The following is a 19,902-nucleotide window of genomic DNA, read 5'->3' on the forward strand; positions in this document are numbered from 1 at the left end:
AATTAATCAACGTCAACGTTCTACATTTCAACATACCTGCGTTCTTATCCATTACGAAATAACATTTAGTAGGTATTTCCTCCCCATTTCTTTCTCCCTGTTTAATACTGATAACATTTTTTATTTGTCCATATCAAAGCCCAATATTATATATATAAATATTTTCTATCTGCAGAAGAGAGAGAGAGAGAGAGAGAAAGAGAGAATGAGAGGGAGAGGGAAAAGGAAAGAATATGTTAACATACAATTATCGTGTACAACTATAAATTGCATCCTTTTCAATATAATTTAATTCGCTTCAAATATTCAGAATCTAAATATGATAAATCTACATAGTACACCAACGCTGAAATATGACCTGAGAACACATTAAATATTTTCTTATCAAATTTCGAATCATTGTATTAAATCATTCTGATATATCTCCTTTTTAAATTTTCTTATCTGTGTATTTACTCCAGCTATATTTCGTATCGTTGATATATTCATGTAGAATTTAACCGATCAATCAACGTCAAAGACTTGATTCATCATCGCTCTTTAATACTTATTTTACTTCTTAACATACCTGGGGGGGGGGGGTGATTCATAAAGCTGTTCGTAAGTTACGCACGACTTTACGCACGACTGGTGATAGTACAGCGGATAAGCTCCCAATATAATGAAAATTGTGCACTTTTTGAGGAAAGCATTAAACTTCTAGCATAGTTAGTTTAGACCATAAGATTTATTTTCAGATGTGGAGGGAAGTCAGAGTTGACCTCTGATGACCCTGAAAGGTCAAATCCATAATGGCCGCCAGTCCGCATGGTCTAATGTACAAACACACTTAACTTTTGAACCAAATAGTCCAGAAAAACGTTTAAGGTGTCATTTCAAACCGACTTGGGGATGCCAATTCATTTGGTAATACTTTTGAAATCGCCTGAACTCAGGGTTTTGCATTTAGGTCAAGGTCAAAATTGACTAAAAAATGGCAAGTTTTGAATGGTTACAAAAAGTTTTCCCATTTATTAGTTTGTTCTCCCCTGTGTTCTCAAATTTCTTTAAGAATGGTTCCCCTTCATATTCCCCCACCTTAATCCCTTTCAGTTAGTTTATTTCACATTTTTATTTGACCTCTGATGACCCTGAGAGGTCAAATAAAAAATGGCCGCCAGTCCGCTGCATGGTCTAATAATTGTACAAACACGCTTAACTCTTGAACCAAATAGTCCAAAAAAAAAACGTTTAAGGTGTCATTTTCAACTAACTTGGGGATGCCAATTCATTTGGTAATACTTGTGAGTACGCCAGAACTCAGGGCTTTGCATTAAGTGAAGGTCAAGGTCAAAATTGACTAATAATTATTAAGTTTTTAATGTTTACATGTTTATGTTTCCCATTTATTTGTCCCCCCATGTTCTCAAATTTCTTTAGGAGTGGTTCCCCTGCATAGTCTCTATCGTAATCCCTAGCAGTTAGTTTATTTCACTAATTCAAGTCAGGAAAACTGCTTCTTCCCATTACTGCTCAGTAATACTGGTAAGATGTTCTTTAAGTTACTTTGTGTTTTATTTGGTTCTAAATTATTTAAAGGATCACTACAGAGTTTGAGAAACAGGCCATAAAGCCAAAAAACGGTTCTGCTTACACTAGACAACATCACCATGACCAGCAACCTGGAGTATAGGCAGCATTCTTGAGGGATGGGAACTTCTGACAGTACTGAAAGAGATGGGGAATCCATTTCTAGAACAAAGGGTTTTGGGGTGCAGACTTGTCCCATATAGGGTGCAGGGGTTTGGGGTCATTATTGTTCCCTGAAGGGTGCATACATACACCCCTTGGGATGCAAGCAAGCACATTTAGGGTGCAGATTTGCAACCTTTATATGGTGTAGAATTGCATATTGCAGGGTGCACATGCACTCTTTACATCACAGTATAACCAATAGAATCATAAGATCAAACAATTTGTTTTCATATCAAAATCACATTCAGTTTCCACTATACATAGGGGGTAAGAGAAAATAACCACATATGACACTGTTGCCATATATATGCGGTTTACCTTCTGCAATATCTAGACAAACGTAACAAGTACTATAAAGAAGTAATACAATGTGCGTGTAATATACCATGTTGGGCTGTTGGCAATCATCAACATTCTAATTTGAGGTACAAAAAAGGTTAAATCTACAATTACACCTTTGAATACAGTATGCTTTTCTTGCATGAAGTAAAGGCAAGAGAACAAACTTTAACAGCTTTAGTCAGGGAATCAACACCAATTTATTCTTATAAATGAAGATGACTACTGAAAATGTTATCTTCATTTATTCCATCAATTCACCCAAATTATTTGGAGACAGCAAATATAGTGTACAAAAACTAAATTAATACTACTCTACAGGACATACAAGAATACTAGAATGCACATCGATTGGAACTTATAGTAGTAAAAGAACAGTAATCACTGCTGGGCCCTGTTGAAGAAAGAGATACAATCGATTGTAAGTCCGATCACGTGTTCTACATGCGGAAATCTGATTTTGGCTTGGAGAAGAAAACCTCTTTCTATCACTATTTACAACATAAATATAAAACTAGACTTTAATTCGTCACTTTGACGAATTAGGTGATACGTATGCTATTTTTTTATCATGTAAGTGTGCCGATGATGATCTAATGATAATGTTCATAACTACGAAAGATTTTTTGTTTTAAATGATAAAGACCATGATTAAGAGTGGTATAGCGCCCCCTTCAGGTATTCGATAGAGATTTGTAGAATCAGGATTTCAGAAAAAGTCGCCTTACACGCAAACTAAGAAAATTCTGACATGTCGCCTTTAATTGAAATTTTCACTATGATGATGTCATCGAAATGATAAATTATGTACGTCAATATTGTAGATAATTTATTAGCTACACCGTATCAAAATTTGGGAGAACATAGAGTACAAAATAAGCTAGATAGTGCTCAAAGATCAATGTCATGTAGATTCATGATGTGAACGAAATTCACCTTCCATAGGCATAACACGCAAATTAAGAAATTCTGACATGTGGCCTTTAATTGAATTTTGTACTATGATGACGTCAATGAAATAAAAATAACGTCAATGAGGCAATTGCCTCAACTAAAAGATACAGAGATTTGGAAGAAAATCAGTCAATATTATGAGAAATACACTAAATTTTCCATAAATATGATGACGTCATAATATGCAATTTGTATTTTGACTTCCAAGGCCATTTTGATGACGTCAAGATGTATTTAATGGCCACATGAGATATGAAATCATATCTCCGACTCATACTCTATCTAAATATGAAAAAGAATGGCAGTCCTTATTCATCCCGATGTACTTTTTACAGGCATGTTTTTGCCCATATATGCTATGTAATACATGACCTCGCGCGCGCGTATATTTATCTTGGACGGACGCTCATTCCATTATTAATAGTGATAAAGAGATGAACATGGTATCAAATTGTTCAGACAAATATGAGGAATATTCTGTCAATGATTATTGCAGAGGACTTATTTTTCGTTCGGCCATGACGAACGAAAAATGCGTGTTTTGCGCGATTTTTAATAAAATGCTTATAATGGCCTGAAACGTATGCAAAACAAATTTGGGATGATTTTGAGCATTTTAAAAAAATTCGCACGCTAACAGGCAATTTTAGATTCTGCCCGACGAGAACGTGGACTGCCCTTTTAAGTCAATGTGACTTCCTTTTAAGGCACTGGCAGTGACGTCACATTGCCTTAAAAGAGCTTCCGGGGGGCTCTGGACCCCACCAAGGGTCTTAAGGCGTGCCCCTGGATGCCCATCTGACCATACTGAATAGCCGGACATTGCTGCGTGAAAAGTTCCCATTTTTCGGACATTTTGGGAACACGCAAAACTCCTGAGCTCTCACTCACTCCACCCCCCCTCTCTCCCCCCCCCTCTCTCTCTCTCTCCTCCCGTCCCTTCTCTCTTCCATTCTTTCTCTTTCTCTCTTTCGCACAGAACATGTATATACTCGGGATGAGGGAGCACTCTATAAACATACAAGAATAGGCCTTTACGAATAAATGAAGATTGTGACAACTTGATAAGTTCCTTTATTGTTGAAGTAATTCATAACGACATAATTATTTCATTCTGTTCTTCTGCTTTATCATTTGAGACTACCGTAATTATAAAATATAGGCGCATTACTAAGACGTCCGAATAAAGAACTGTCCATGTTGTAAACTACTATGTGTATAAAGCGTAAAGAGACTGTCGGCGGGTATACCTCGGCATTGTCAAGCTTTTAAACAAAATGGTTCCAATAATACAATTTATTACTAGAATAACACAAAATATTGTGCACTTTCCTTAAATAGTGCATATGAGCCAGCTGGATCATGAAAATATCACAATTATTCAAAATCAGAATATGAGGGAATATTGGCATAAACTGAGTAAGGAGGGGGAAGGGTTCTAATTCATTTGATATCATGCGTAATTCATTTAATGTTCATATTTTTGTTGTCTTTGTTTTGTTTTCATTATTGAATATTGTTGCAATTGAAAACGTTTGACTGCCTCGAAAACGTGGAACAAGATCCCATTTTTAATCAGAGAATGAGCATTTCTTGCCCCTTTCAAAAGATCCCTTAAAACATATTTATTCCGTCGGCAACATAATGTGAATCACCCATTTTAAGAGTCTGTATTTTGTGTTCCTCTTAATAATTGTCTGTAATTTGTTTGTAATTAAGCGCCATGGTAGGCCTACTTGTATTTAGCACTCCTAAATACTCAACGATTAATATTATTTTGTTGTCCAGATCGGCTGCATGATAATAACCTTCCTTTCATTCAATAATTTGTATTCAAATCAAGTATTAACACGATCACAACTAGTTTTCACAAATATAACGTAAACATTTTCAATGGCCTATAGACTGCTAATTACCTGCTAATGATCGAACATTGTAATGACATAATCCGAACATGAATTGTATGGGTAACAATAGGGCCACCGATTTGACCTATGACCTATAGAGTGATCTGCGGCAAAAGTAGGATTTCCGATTTCCGCATTGGTTGTCATTCCACTTTTGCCTGTCAAAGTCATTGCGCCCTTGGTTACGGGGAGCCACACAATCTTCTCCCCCGTTGCTGTCGTTGGGTTCGCCGGCCTGCCACAGGGTATAGTCTGTATGAGTCCCATCACTCCACTTAAAGGAGCCTTCGATTCGCTCGTCATTAAGTCCAATCCAATAGGCCTGCGTGGGGGGGGGATAAGAGAATGATTAAATACACAAACAAGGAATTTAAACAAAATTAATATTATTTAAGTTTTTATTATTTTATTATCAGTGAACATGCACAACAATGAACATGACACAAACAAGGTAGTATAAAGGCAGATTGCAATTGAGAAATAAAATTGTAAACAAACACACATGAACACACTATAAGGACATGTTATCCAGTTGTGTTAACATCAGCTGAACATCTTTCAAACTATTATCCTCACTTTCGAAAGTGAAGAGCAAGTCTACTCTTATTATTGTATATTCTTTAAATCTTTGTTGGACTTAAGTGCCTTGAAACCATCTATGTTATTTGGGGCCGGGAGGTACGTCCATCTGAATCTGCAATTATAAACGTAATATTGAAAGAGCATAAAGAGTATAAGCCAAAAATAAATAAAAAATGTTTCATAATTATGGGCAAAGTCGGCATTATTTAATCACCTGTAGCAAAATCTGGCCGGTTCTTATATTTTATCTCTCTAATATTCCCTACACTTGCTGCAAACTCCCGAAGATGGCGTAGTCATATAAATCTAAACAAAGAGATTCGATCATACACAGTCTAAGATTATGTTTAGCTTTATTTTATTCTTTTTTTCCTGCCGTCGTCCTAATTCTAGCATTACGCCATCTTCGGTAGAGATTATTTAAATAAAATCGGCCAGATATTCTGGACTAGGCCCTTTTCTGCGCATACGCGTGACCGTTCGATCGAGTCTGATAAAACATTATAAACATCTTTGTCTATTTCATTATCGGAATTATGAACCTTAAACAAAAAAAAAACAAAAAAAAAAACGTTTTACATTTTAATTTGAACTTATGAACCCTTTCTCGTTTTCGTAATTACGAACCCTTTTCCGTTTTCAGAATTATTAACCCTTTTCTGACCTTTTCGGAAATACACATTTTTATTTCACACTGTTTTACAAAATAAAGAAGAACAATTTGTGCATTTTAAAAGGATAGGCCTACTGTTATAAGCGCCTGAACGCTCGCAAAACGAACCACTTGGTACGGTATGCATTGGAGCGCACAGGTCGATACTAGACTAAACGGTTTGCTCCCAAAAGCGCTTTAAAGAGAAGGTTCATTGATTTTAAAAAGTAACGTTATTGTCATTATTGCAAAGGTGGAACTTTGATTGGACAAGGTTATCAAAATTCAATGCTTGTAAGCATTCGAAGTAATAACTATTATTAATTACATAACGCTTAAATTCAGCCCCGGCATAGCACCTGAAAAGCTCTCCGAACGCTGATGAGATGTGTGAGATCACAGTATGGACATGATTTGCACAAGCAGACGATGTCCCATGACATCTTACACATTTTCAGTGCGTTGTTTATCACCTTCTCTTCAGTTATTTCTCTAACTTGACTACCTCCGGCTAAATATTTAATATATTTCCTTACTCTAAACCCCGCGCATGGTATTATTAGGGATATGTGAGTTTATACATATCCCTGGTATTATTTTGATGAAAAATGCAAGGATAAAAAAAAAAAATCGCTTGTAAACAAAATAAGACGCCATTGTATTTTAAGCTGCATACACCGCGGTATGTTTTGCGTTGCAAGGGGGAACAAATGCCGTCCATGCTATCATTCCAGGTTTCTACAAACAGAATAATTTAGTTATCAGAATCGGGGTCATATCCCTTTTTGAATTGTGAAAAATTCCATTACATTTATATACACTAAAATCATTATAATTTGAGAAATGATAGCATTGCAATTATGTTCATTCTTTATGGGATGTCGTTTGCTTGGGCAGGATTGGTTCACATTGTGATGGTATTGAAACATCGTTATTTTTCTGGCGAATCTCTCGCATAACCCAGATGCTATGGAGGTAGTTTTATTCGTATTATAAATAACCCGATATGTAGTTGACCTAAAACTTGTACGATGGCCATCTGTTAGCTTACCAGTTTCTAGTGATTTGCCATATTTTTTTTTTTTTTTTTCAACAGGCACTTCAATACATTTTCTTACCATCGGCGTAACTCTTCTACAAGCTGTACATCTTTCCCGTTCCCCCCTTTTTTATCACATTTTCCCAATCACATCACCGCTCCCCCAAAAAGCTACGGATACAAAATATAATGATACTAATCTCTTCATGTATAAGCACTTAACACATTATAAAACGTCCCTAAGGCCCTTTTACACTTCCATGGATCGCATCACGGATCATCCCGGATCTTAATCAGAGGTGTTCCGGCGTGCGACTCCACGATTTCTTCTCGATGCCGGTGTGGATACGTTCCGATCGAACTGGGTGTATACACGGGCAAGTACGGTGTCTCCACGGACAGACAAGGTAGCAACGCGGACCACGCCGGAAACGCATACGGAGCTAACACGGATTTCAAGGAAGAGCACGGAGGCTACTGGGTACTTTTACGGTCCTTACACGGAGGTGTACGTTGTCTATTGGGATATCTCCGGAATGTTGACGGGTGACTTGAGCTTGTAGGCGCTCATTTGATATACGGAATTTCAAACCCGGATGAAACCGGTGTTAATACGGACCTCCCGGTGCCTACACGGACTGTCCCGGATGTATTCGGCGGCTACACAGAGGTACACGTACGGTGCCTACAGGGAAGAGGACGGATTGTTTCATCCGTGAACTCCGGGATGAAAAATTAAGCAAGCTTAATTTTTTTCCCCGGATATGCCGGTACGCCAAGGATCACGCCGGATGCCTCCCCGGTGTATACACGGTAATGCCGGAGATAACACGGATGACCCCGGAGCGACGATCCGAGATGATCCGTGATGCGATCCGTGAAAGTGTAAAAGGGCCTTAAGAGCTTTGGAAATGTTTACCCTAGCTTTAGCTTTGGTGACTGTCATCAGTGCACAGTGCAATGCATAGTCGTACCAGGTGCCCATTTCAGTCACCTCAAAGGAGGGTGTGGCAAATGTAGATAAACGTATTGCTGAAGGATGTTAGTGTATAGGGGTAGGGATTCGAACCCCGTACCCTGTGGTTCACAGTCCAGAGAGTTATCCACTGGACCACAACATTTCTACATTACTCGTCTCTTACTCACCATAATGTGCGTAATTCTCAACAGCAAAACTATTTCAAAGAACATACACTGTCGCTCATAAAGTTGGAATATTTTAGTTTTACCCCAATTTCTGGAATTATTTAAAAAATAATTTAAAAATAATAGATCTAGATAATATAGTATACATTCTCAGATTGTATTGAATAATAATCTGCAAATGTGTGTTTTCCGGGACTGCTAAAGCATGTGTATGCTACTATTCTTATCAACTAGGGGTCCTACGCCCTTAAGTCATAAATGACAGTAATGAGGATCAATGCCCCACAAAAGGGCATTAATATAGCACATCGACACGGTTTTGATCCTGGGGGCTCACAGTTACAAGGTCATTGCTTTGTCACTGAATAATGACTGTACGCAGCGGGGGTTAGGGTAGGGGGCAGTTTCCATTCCGGACGGCCATGCATTATGGCTCAATGCATGGGCACACAAGAGATTTGTTTATGTTGGGAACCGGGGTAAATTGCAATTAATTATTGAAAATGTATTGCGTTGTCTGTGTTTTTTTTCATGGAAACTGCCCCCTACCCTATCCCCCGCTGCGTACAGTCATGGTTCAGTGACAAAGCATTATGGCTCAAGGCATGGGCTCACAAGAGATTTGTTTATGTTGGGAACCGGGGTAAAATGCAATAAATTATTGAAAATGTATTGCATTGTCTGTGTTTTTTTTTATTTATGGAAACTGCCCCCTACCCTAACCCCCGCTTCGTACAGTCATGGTTCAGTGACAAAGCAATGGCCTCATAACTGTGAGGCCCCAGGATCAAAACCGTGTCGATGTACTATATTAGTGCCCTTTTGTGGGCATTAATCCTCATTACTGTCATTTATGACTTAACGGCGTAGGTCCCCTAGTTGATAAGCATAGAAGCATACACATGCTTTAGCAGTCCCGCAAAACACACATTGGCAAATTATCATTCAATAAAATCTAAGATTGTATATTATTATCTAGATCTATTCATTTTTAATACTTTTTTTAATTATTCCATAAATTGGGGTAAAAAAATAATATTCCACCTTTATGAGCGACAGTGTAGAACGCTCTACTCTCTACTCTCTTCCGAGCTGTACATATTTCCCACCCAACCCCTCCTTTAACCTGTTGACTACTGAATTATCTAATTCCCATGGACTTAACACAGGGACCACCAGGTTCCAGTAAGCAATGGGTTAAAATAATATTTTGCCTATCACATCATCCCTGCCCCATAGAGCTACAAAAAATACTGCTATTCACCGCGTCTGAATTATCACGCAGACTCTCATCGACGAGACTCTTCCATAAGGCATAGACCTCTCTACTATCCTCCAAGTTGTGGATGCTGACTAGATGCGCCCCAAGTCTTAGGCATGCAGCACGTGCATCGTGCCAATCCACCTTGCCGGAGTTGTAATAGTAGCACCGGTTACCGACTTGCATGAACCTCTCGGGACAGCATCCTTCGGACAGGCATGCGATGGCGACAAGGAGAAACAGGCTGATGGTGAAGTTTGAACTCATATTGCAAACCTATAGTGGAGACAGACAGAGCTAGAGAGAGAGAGAGAGAGAGGAGAGAGAACGATCGAGAGAACTGTTTTAAAGACACGCCTATTCAAATAAATGAATGTGTATTTCTATCTTTTCCTTATCATGCTTTATATGCTGTTGTCTGTAATTAGCATTGCTTTTTTCATGTAGAGCGCATTGAGCAATATTTTGTATTGTATTTCGTGCTTAAAAAAGTAATTATGTTAAAAAAGATTTTTAGACAGAGGGGGAGGAGCAAGCAAAAGAGAGAAATAGAGAGAGAGAGAGAGAGAGAGAGAGAGAAGGAGATAGAGAGTGCTTGCGATATATCTGCCACTCTGTACAATTATCACCATTAAGTCCAATTGCCATGTGTCTAATACCATGAACCTAATATTAGGTTCATGCTAATACCAAATGGTCCAATCACAATTAGGTCCAAAAATAAGAAGAGTGTGATTAAAGATGTCACACATGATGAATTGACCTTATTTGCCATCGTATTGTCAAGACGAGTTAACTTTCGAAGTCATCCAGGTTGTGCTATGTGTATTTACACGACTTTAGATTATTATATCAATTTAAAGTCGATAGCCTTTGTAGAGATATAATGTAATAGACAAAATTGCATTGTACTTTAATTAAAGCCAAAGTCCACTCGAAAAATAACTTACTTTCAATAGAAGCAGAAAAAATCAGACTAACCAATCAAAAAAAGTTTGAGCAAAATCGGATAACTAATAAGAAAGTTATGAATTTGTAATGACATGAAAAACTTTGAAAATCACAAGACAAATTGGCAACTCACTTATGAGTCTGTGACGTCATGTCCTCACTATTCCCTATTTATTTTCTTTATATTGATGATATAATTTCCTATTTTCTCCTTAAGAATCTCATTTATTCACACCAGCATCCAAGATTTATAGTTATATGTTTTGTGTGGATGCACTAATATAGAGTAATTTTTTCCAGTTAAATCATGAACAATGTGAACTTTGATAAACTATTCATATAAGAATCAATAATTATGAATATACAATATTCAGACAATAGTATCGATTCTTCAAAGTTCATAAAAGATTTTGTGAAATGTCATGCACGCAATATGATACAAATCATATAACCTGGGCAAAGGCATGGGGAAATCAAGTTTGGGGAATAAAAAGGGAAATTATTGGGATTAAACTATATAAAGCAATTGATAAATAGTGAGGACATGACGTCACAAACTGATAACCATCTTGGCAATTTGTGTTGTGATTCTCATTGTTCCATAGTTTTACATACTTTTTCAAGAATTCATAACTTTCTTATTAATACCCGATTTCACTCAAACCTTTTTGATTGGTTTGTCCGATTTTTCTGCTTTTATCGAAAGTAAGTTATTTTTCGAGTGGACTTGTCCTTTAACTGTTAGGAACACAAATCCTGGAAATGTTTTAACAATGGGGCTATTATCTTTCTTTGAGCCTATCGATTTTCAAGTTTCCTACTTTACATAGAGATATGTAAATATAGATATGTGTGACCGATTTTCGACTTACAGGCCCGAATTCACAAAGCAAGGTTTGAGCTCAGACCAAGGTTTGAGCTCAAACCTTCTTTTGTTTCGCCAAACCTCCTTTTGTTCTTTACAAACCAGGTTTGTAAAAAATGCGTAAAACGCGTCATATGACGTACGAAAACCTTGGTCTGAGCTCAAACCTCCTTTGTGAATTCGGGCCACAGAGTTGGAGAAAAACAGCAACACACTGCAACATAATAAATTAAGAATTCAACACATATTATTGTCATTGATACCACCCGTCCCCCCCCCCAACAACAACAACAACAAAAATAGAAACCTCCCATAACTCTTGATATTGATAAAATAGAGTTCTGATAAGTTGAATACTTGATCGAATTCCGCTTGTTACAATACTTTTTCTGACTTTTTTTTTTAATTACAAGATCGAGCACATCGATCTTTATTTACTTTTAAACAAACAGAACTTTGTTAGCTCATTTTCCTGATTGAGGTGTCATATGAAAGGGCAGAAATTGAACTTTCTAGAAATGTTATTTTCTATTTGAAATTCAGATACCGCCCGCCAAATGACTTTGTAGTGTCCTCTCTTCAAATTGTTTTTAATCACTCATGCGCGATATATGCATCATATAAATTGCATCAAAAGAAAGAGCAGGATCTACGCTTTACAAATTTGTGTCATTTATCAATTATAATTGCAATTAAGTTATGATGAAACATCGATAACTCTCGGTTTCGTTTTTTCTGGAACGCACTGTATACCGTTAAGTCAGTCAGGAATCACATGGCGTTAATTACAAGCCGATCTCGTCTGATTATCAAGATATTTGTGATTGGAATTCAAAATGTTTTCCCAACGGTTTTTATAACACTACAGTCTATATAGGGGAAAATGAGGATGGTAATACCGGTCATTCGAAGAATGAAAATTTCAATTTTCAAACTCAATTTACGCGATTTGGTGAAGACTTTTTGCCCACAATGTCATCATAGGCCTATTGGCTTCATTATTTCTCTACAGGTGAAAAGAAGACTTATGACAACTTTACCGACTGTCCTAAATCCCAGACCATATGAGAAAACTAGGACTGAATCGTGGCTGGATTTGGAGTTTTCAAAATTGTATGTCATTTTGACCTGTCCATTAGACTTAAAGGGATAGTTGAGTTCTGTTTTCAAACCGCAAATGCGTGGTTATTGCTCTTATTCTTATCTAAAGTGCCCTTTTAGAACCTAAAATTGCTATGAAGGTAATTTTAGACCCCAAAATATGTGAAATTTAGCCAATACGAGCATTCCAATAGGCCAGTTTCGTAATGTATTCAGAGACCTTTAAATCGCATTACGTAATCGGAGGGTCGGACAAGCAAAGAACTCGCGGTGGGTAGCAGACTACACTTTGCGTGCATACCATACGTGACTGTGTTCGTTAGGTGTGATTGTATCGTTTGTTTTCGCTATTTTGAGAGAGAGAGAGAGAGAAGAAAAAGGAGGCAGTTTCAAACTTGAATAATAAATATCTTTGAGATGTGACTTTGTTCTTCATACATTTGATCTTTAAAATCGCTGAGTCTTAGGCAAGAATAATAGAAAAGCATTGCTGGTACAGAACTAGCGATTTACATCTTGCAGCTAAGCCTGTTCGGCCAAGTCCCCGGTACAGGCAGCGCACGATACCCCCTCAAAAAGAAGAAAAACGAGGTCGATGATACAAGCGACATTGGTTTGAAAGCCAGTGATGAAACAGGAAGCGAAGCACCAAAATATAAGTTAGCCAGCCGATATCGGTAATTTCCATTCAATTTTGCATTTACCTTAATTAGCTTGAATCTGAGTAAAAATTTGGACGTAGAAATGAAAGAAGTGATGAACTATTTTCCACTCGTTCGCACACACAGTCACCTCTGCTTGCAGAAGCGTGCACGCGTACCACGTGTTCGTGTTCGTGTAGGCGCGATTCACATTTTCAAAATGAAAACAATTTTACGGATTAAAAAATGTTTGTGAAACGCCTCGATACGGACTATTTTAAGGCGGACGAGAAACGGCTAACGAGAAGCAAGCACTGACCGCAGAATCAATATTATTAACAAAAGCAACGAGAAATAATGACAATAAAGGTAATAATATAATATATAAGATCTTTGTTAATAAAATAATATTCATAAAATAATATCGTCCGATGACAGAGAGCTAGAAAAAGAATGATGAATAATGATAAACAAATAATTTTGAACGGAAAAAATGAAGAAAAACAATGAACAAGGAAAAAGAATGATAGAGCAATGGAAAAGGGGAATAATAAAAGTAATAATAAAAAACCTTATGATGGCAAGGAAGAAGAATCAGGATGATGAATAATTTTATTGTTTAGAATAAGATTAGGAATTAAGTTTGATTTTCATAAAATAAAAGTTAATAGTATTAGACTACAATTATGCCGGACCTTCGTTATTCAACTTCAAGAAGCAATTATTATTATTTAAAAAAAAACATTTAAAAATAAAATTGTTATTACATTTTCTATTAGATCTAGTCTAGACTTCTACTTTTTATTTGTTTATTATTTATATATTTTTTCTTTTTGTTCAAGTTGGTATGTTCTGTCTTTTTGCGTCGGTTTGATCTGTATAATCTAGTCACAAGTCGCTATCATGAGCTGCCGAGAGCTAACTAGAGGGGGGATTGTACTCGAGCTTTTCCAGGCCACATAGCTATCGAAAGTCTTCAAAACTCATAAAAGCCTTTACTTTTCGACGATCATAAATGCATGGTCCGCCATATTCTCTACTAGATAATTGAATACGTCATAGGTCCCAAAGTCAGGAATATCGTCAAAGGGAGGTATGTAACTAGTTCACTTAACGAAAATCCTGCCCGTTGTAATTTCCCCATACAGTCACGTCTACCGAGTGACACGGACCCCGTAGGTCATGGGCTACGGGCAGGCTAGTCCGCTACTGCGGACGCTTATTTAACGAGTCTTTTCTCGGGTGTATACCGTAGTCGAAACTCCTCTTTTTCTTAGAAAATATTGCAGCTGCCTGAAACTCAACTTGATGAATGGCAAGTTGGAAGACATTTCCGGCCAAAACAGAAATTCATATATATACACGCAGTTTTGATAGAAAGATATGAATGAAATTGAACGGCAAGAACCGACAGTCTAATTAAATGCACAGATTCAAAATGGTGATTTGACAAAGCTTGTCGGGCTTGGTTACAGTAACCGCGCATTACGTAACCGCCGAAACTGGCCTATTCAGCTCCACTTTAACAAAAATACGGTGACCGTTAATTAATGATTTAATTAAAAATAACAATACATGGGCCAGCTGGTTGTGCATAATATAAGCAACACGATAATGCCAGCAAAATAGCCAACATCGGCATTGGCTAAAATAATACGTAAAGGGCGTTATTTCGTTTTTTCAACGTTTTTTTCAATTTTGTCAAAATATTTAATATTTGTGGTTGTACACAAGTATTATAAATCGTTATATTTCAGCCGTCTGTGAACCGATTTTGATCACACAAAGATGATTTTGTCATTTAAATATTATGTTCCTTCAAATTTGACACTCAGTTTTCATTATCTCACTAAAAAAATATTTTGTGTAGCGCCCTCTGCAACAGAACTCAACAATCCCTTTAAGCTGAATTTATACTCGAAACGCAACGGTACATGCGCAGTACACTGTTTCTTGCATGCGGATATATCGATTACTTTTTGCGGCAACTCATCAAAAATTCATAGTTTTCAAAGTTAAAATGTATTTGAACTTTATTGCAATGTATGAACCACAGAATGTTCACAAGTTTTCTTTTCAATTGTAGAGAAATAAAAAAAAGTCAACTGTAGAGAAAAAATTAAGCCAATATATAATAATACACCGAATCCCGTATTAAATGAGTTTGAAAATTAAAATTTTCTTCAGAGAAATCTGGCAAAATGCGAACAAAAATATTTGCAAAATTTAGAAGGACACAGGAAGAATCGGGAAGAATTTTGAACACCGGGAGGTTCGTGGCTTGCCCCGGCTTAACATTAGGATGCTTACGCGTACACCACTATGTTATGGGCAGCCCAGTACGAACACTCTAACCCACACCTAGGATTTTGTTTAAAGTTGATTTTTTTTTTTCTTCCCTTTTCTCTTTTCCTTTCTTATTCTTTTTTTTTTTTTTTGTAGCCGCCAAAAAGAGAAAGAAAAGAAAAAGAAAAAGGAAACAGTAATCATGCATATGGCACATGTCATGAAAATGTACGTGACATTTTCATTAACCATGGCATTTATGTGATATGAAGCGAACAAAATCCATACAGAAAGAAAGGAGGAAAAGTATAAAGATTCTGACGAAATCAATAAGTGCTCTGCTACGCTAGGCGGCAGATTGCCTAATCCGATGTAAAGAGCTATTATTTAATTTTAAGAAAATGTAGTATGTATTATTCCATTCTAAAAGGAGAAAAAAAAATCTACCAAACACTGAGTCGAAGAAATGAAAATACTTTTATTGCAAGAACTGAGTCTTATATTTTCTTTATAGGCATTTTTATTCATGAGTCACTTGACTGGAAGTATCACTTTCTAATATTTTTTCTAAGCTTTCGAGAAGTATAAGTGTGTTATCGAAACTCAGATATTTTATACCCGCCAATCTATATTGATAAACTATATATTTTACAAAAACGTGCAATACGATTGATTAAACAGAGTTACTTTCGTAATCCCACTTTACCACTATTTGTTAAATTAAGAATTCTCCCAGCGTTTGAACTATTACAACTTAATATATCACTTTTTCCTGTTAAAGTATCACATAGGGATTCTCCCAGTTTTTGTCGATACATACATACATACATATTGGTATTTATATAGCGCCTTTACATGAACATGCTCAAGGCGCTTTACATTTTAAAATAAAAACAGAATAGTTCAGAAATAATTCTTCATTCCATACGTATCACACTCGTACACGGGATAAATATTTTTGTCCCCATTATCCGTTGAACTATAAGAACCTATTCTTTCCGTTTTACAGGAGTACATGAACGGAATTAAATGTGTAATAACCTAAAATCCAGCTTCACACTATATTTGCTTCAAAATACAGGGGAAAAAGTACCCATGCGCCACACATTACCGAATATCACTTTATTTCAATTATTGCTCGCTCATGTTTTGAATTGCTTTACAAGATTATTTTCATGATTTATGTATAATTTTAGGATCGCATTGCAAAGCATATTATAAATACAGTAAGTAGACAATAACATGATGCAATTGCAAAAGAGGGGCTTTGGGTCTCAGCCTCCCTCGGACAGAAAATCAACCCCCATCATTTTGTTTTTTGTGTTTTGTTTTTGTTGAAAGAAATTTGCATGTAGAAGATGAGCGCAATAACCTCAAGCCCACCCCTTTCCCACCCGTGCCGCACGCTTCCCTAACAACACATAAAATAAAGAAGAACAAATGTTAACAACCCAACGGAAACAAAATGAAATAAAACCGCTTCTGTCAAAACTACTGTTCGATATGTATCTACATAATTTTGTGCTGATTGCCAATCTTGGCAAACCAGGGGGGTTCTAAGTTCAAAGATTCTAAGTTGAACTTATCTCTAAGTTGGACTTAAAAATTATGGAAAGCCGTTAGAATCTTTGAAAATATGTTGTAAAAGTTATTTTGAAAGGCATAAAATGTTGATTCAAATCATTCATATTTTCTATCATCAAGGAGATTTCATGTTCTTGATGTGGAAATTATAAAAAAGTCTAAAATACTTGAATTTCTGCTTTTGAATACATTTCATTTTAAGGCTCTAATGGCTGTCCATAATTTTTAAGTCCAACTTAGTGTTAAGTTCTACTTAGGATCTTTGTGAAACACCCCCCCTGGATATAATTGGGCTAATATGAAGATAAAAGCTTAAACAGAGTAAGCATACTCACATGCAGAGATGGCTTGAACGTTCTGGACTGCACTTCAGCTTCAGCAAGGTGGAGCGTGTATTGATTCTACACCAGATTTACCCCAGTATTTATTGAAAATAAATCGGGTATTCGTGATAAAATCACGCCACTTTTCGATACCAGGAGAAAAATGTTCAAGTATGCATCAATGTTAAGTTGAAGTGTGCGTCAATGTTAAGTTGAAGTATCAAGTCAAGCCACGCCATGATGAGGTGAAGCGCGGACAAAAGAAATGATAATGATAAAGAAATAATAATAATGATGATAATATTAATACCGGTTTCTTAAATAACGCCTTACGATTAACTGAAAAAAGGGCTTACAGTACTATTATTAATACTCCGGTCACTGGATTCGAGTACTATTCTGCACATTTGTAACGCACATTCTCCACAGCGTGACTCCCTGTATACATTTTTTTTCAGAATTCATGTTTCCCATTTACCGAGGTATCAATAAAGAGTAAATTTTAAAAGCCATGGGTAACTCGTGGTTCATCGAAAACATAATAAATCATGAACATAAGCTTTATGGTTGTTATGTCAAAAGACCAACAGCTGAGAATTAAAAAAATGTAGGTCTATGATGATAGGACTGTAGCCATGGACATACAGGTCCATGGTTTAGCCAAGCACAATTATTGCGATGATTTGTTCCACAGTGTTAAAGGCGATATTAGGCAAACGTGGTCTCATATCAATAAATCGTTAGGTCGGTCAAATAGGCATTCATTTCGTCAAGAGATGGATTTTAATGGAATACTGCTATCATCAGCCTAGGATAAGGCTGAAAGTTTTAATGAATATTTCATTGGATTACCCATGAAAAGCAGTACAGATATTCCTCAAGTTCCACAATCTTGTTTGATTATAATGAAACAGTGTGATGATAATGCATCTATGTTTCTAAAAACCAACTTCAAAATCTGAGATCATCGATATTGTATCGTCTTTGAAACCATCTAAATCTAGTCGTTCTGATGATATTTCAACTATAATTATAAAGGAGTGCATTCACCTGTTTATTGATCCCTTATGCACACTCATTAATATGTCCTTATCTCAGGGAGTTGTTCCTGATAGTTAAAGTGGTACCAGTGTATAAAAAATCTAACCGTAAACATGTCATTAATAATTATAGGGCAATAGCATTATACCAATCTTTTCTAAAATTATTGAGAATATAATTTATAAACGCTTAAATGAGTTGCTATGTAAAAAGAATAGCTTGACTCCTCAGCAGTGTCGATTGCGTAAGCACTTCTCTACACAAATGGGTGTGTTTAATTTATAAGTAATATCATAAAAGCTATTGATGGAGACAAGTATTGTTTGGGGATATTCTTAAATCTAACTAAGGCGTTTGAAACCATCGACCATGGCATCCTCCTCGGGAAACTTGCGCATTATGGAGTACGTGGTATAGTATTATCTTGGTTCCGAAGCTATTTGTTTGACAGGACTCAATTTCTTGTGGTGGATGGTACTAGTTCCCAACTTGCTTCTATTAAATATGGTGTACCTCAGGGTTCTGTTCTTGGTCCCCTGTTTTTTCTATACAACTGAAATACACTCAGCAACATTATTCTCAAACTCACTTTTCTCTCTCTCTCTCTCTCCTCGTCCATCTCCCTATCTCTCTCCCCTATCCATCTCCATATATCTCTCTTTATATATCTTTCTCCCTTTTGTTTTCTTCTCGTAATACGCTTTTTTTTTAATCTCTAATTTCTTCGTTGTTTAATACGATTGAAAACTAAGAAGAATAAATAAGAGAGTAATAAACATATGCGTGGGAACATACACATGACATAATTTCACATGTAGGTTCAGATAAAGTTAGGCTGGTGGTATCAGTATTTGTCATAATAAGGATTGAGATAATCACTTCCCCCCCCCCAAAAAAAAAGCGAATTTAGGGGCCATTTACGTAATGTAACCAAATTAATGCATATGCCTTTGGGAGGCGTCTACATACAAATTATTTCATTTACCTGTTAAAAATGAATGTTTCTCAATATTCAGAATTTAAATTACGTACATGAGTCGTTACTATGTAGGACAAACGTTATGGCTTGCCCTAATAACAACACGTAATACATGCAATTTTCATTCTGACTTTTTAAATACAATTATTCATAACAGATCAATAAAACAATTTGTATCGAGGCACATTATAGATATACATTTTAAAGTTAGATTACGAAAATAGCCAATCAAAGTAGGTATTTCAAAAGTTGGTGTAATGTAGACCTTGCACGCGATCGAAAGTCGATAATTTCGTTTGTGTGTCCTCTTTTAGAGTTTCTTGAGAATTCCTTTGATCCACGAATATGGAAAAATAGGGGATATATATTATATAATTAAAAATAAATAGGTCTTGGGATTGAACATCTCTCAAAGTAGGTACGCGTTATTGTCAGGATTGTTTAGATTCGGATGAAGGATCGAAAGAAAAGTCAGACACATCTGAGAGAAATCAAATACCCGGATGCTACTCATTTA

At 36.4% G+C, this 19,902-nt stretch overlaps 1 protein-coding gene across 1 annotated transcript; it reads right to left on the bottom strand.

Annotated features, from left to right (window-relative positions):
• Positions 1–4,072: 4,072 nt before the first annotated feature.
• On the bottom strand, positions 4,073–17,435 carry LOC115927346 (galactose-specific lectin nattectin-like). The gene is made up of 3 exons (XM_030993124.1): positions 17,378–17,435; positions 9,618–9,911; positions 4,073–5,256 (listed from the first exon to the last, which is right to left on the bottom strand). The coding sequence occupies exons 2-3, from the start codon at positions 9,879–9,881 to the stop codon at positions 5,020–5,022; spliced, it is 501 nt and encodes a 166-aa protein (XP_030848984.1). The 5' UTR covers positions 9,882–9,911; positions 17,378–17,435; the 3' UTR covers positions 4,073–5,019.
• Positions 17,436–19,902: the final 2,467 nt, after the last annotated feature.

The sequence above is a fragment of the Strongylocentrotus purpuratus genome, unplaced genomic scaffold, assembly GCF_000002235.5.
Source record: "Strongylocentrotus purpuratus isolate Spur 01 unplaced genomic scaffold, Spur_5.0 spur5_scaffold_20, whole genome shotgun sequence".
NCBI classification, from domain to species: Eukaryota; Metazoa; Echinodermata; class Echinoidea; order Camarodonta; family Strongylocentrotidae; genus Strongylocentrotus; species Strongylocentrotus purpuratus.

Bases quoted from the DNA above. Each gene is read 5' to 3' on its own strand.
- LOC115927346 (XM_030993124.1), bottom strand. From the start codon at position 9,881: ATGAGTTCAAACTTCACCATCAGCCTGTTTCTCCTTGTCGCCATCGCA. The intron at 5,257-9,617 runs GTGAATAGCAGT...CCCCCCACGCAG, and splicing joins TGCGTGATAATTCAGACGCG to GCCTATTGGATTGGACTTAA.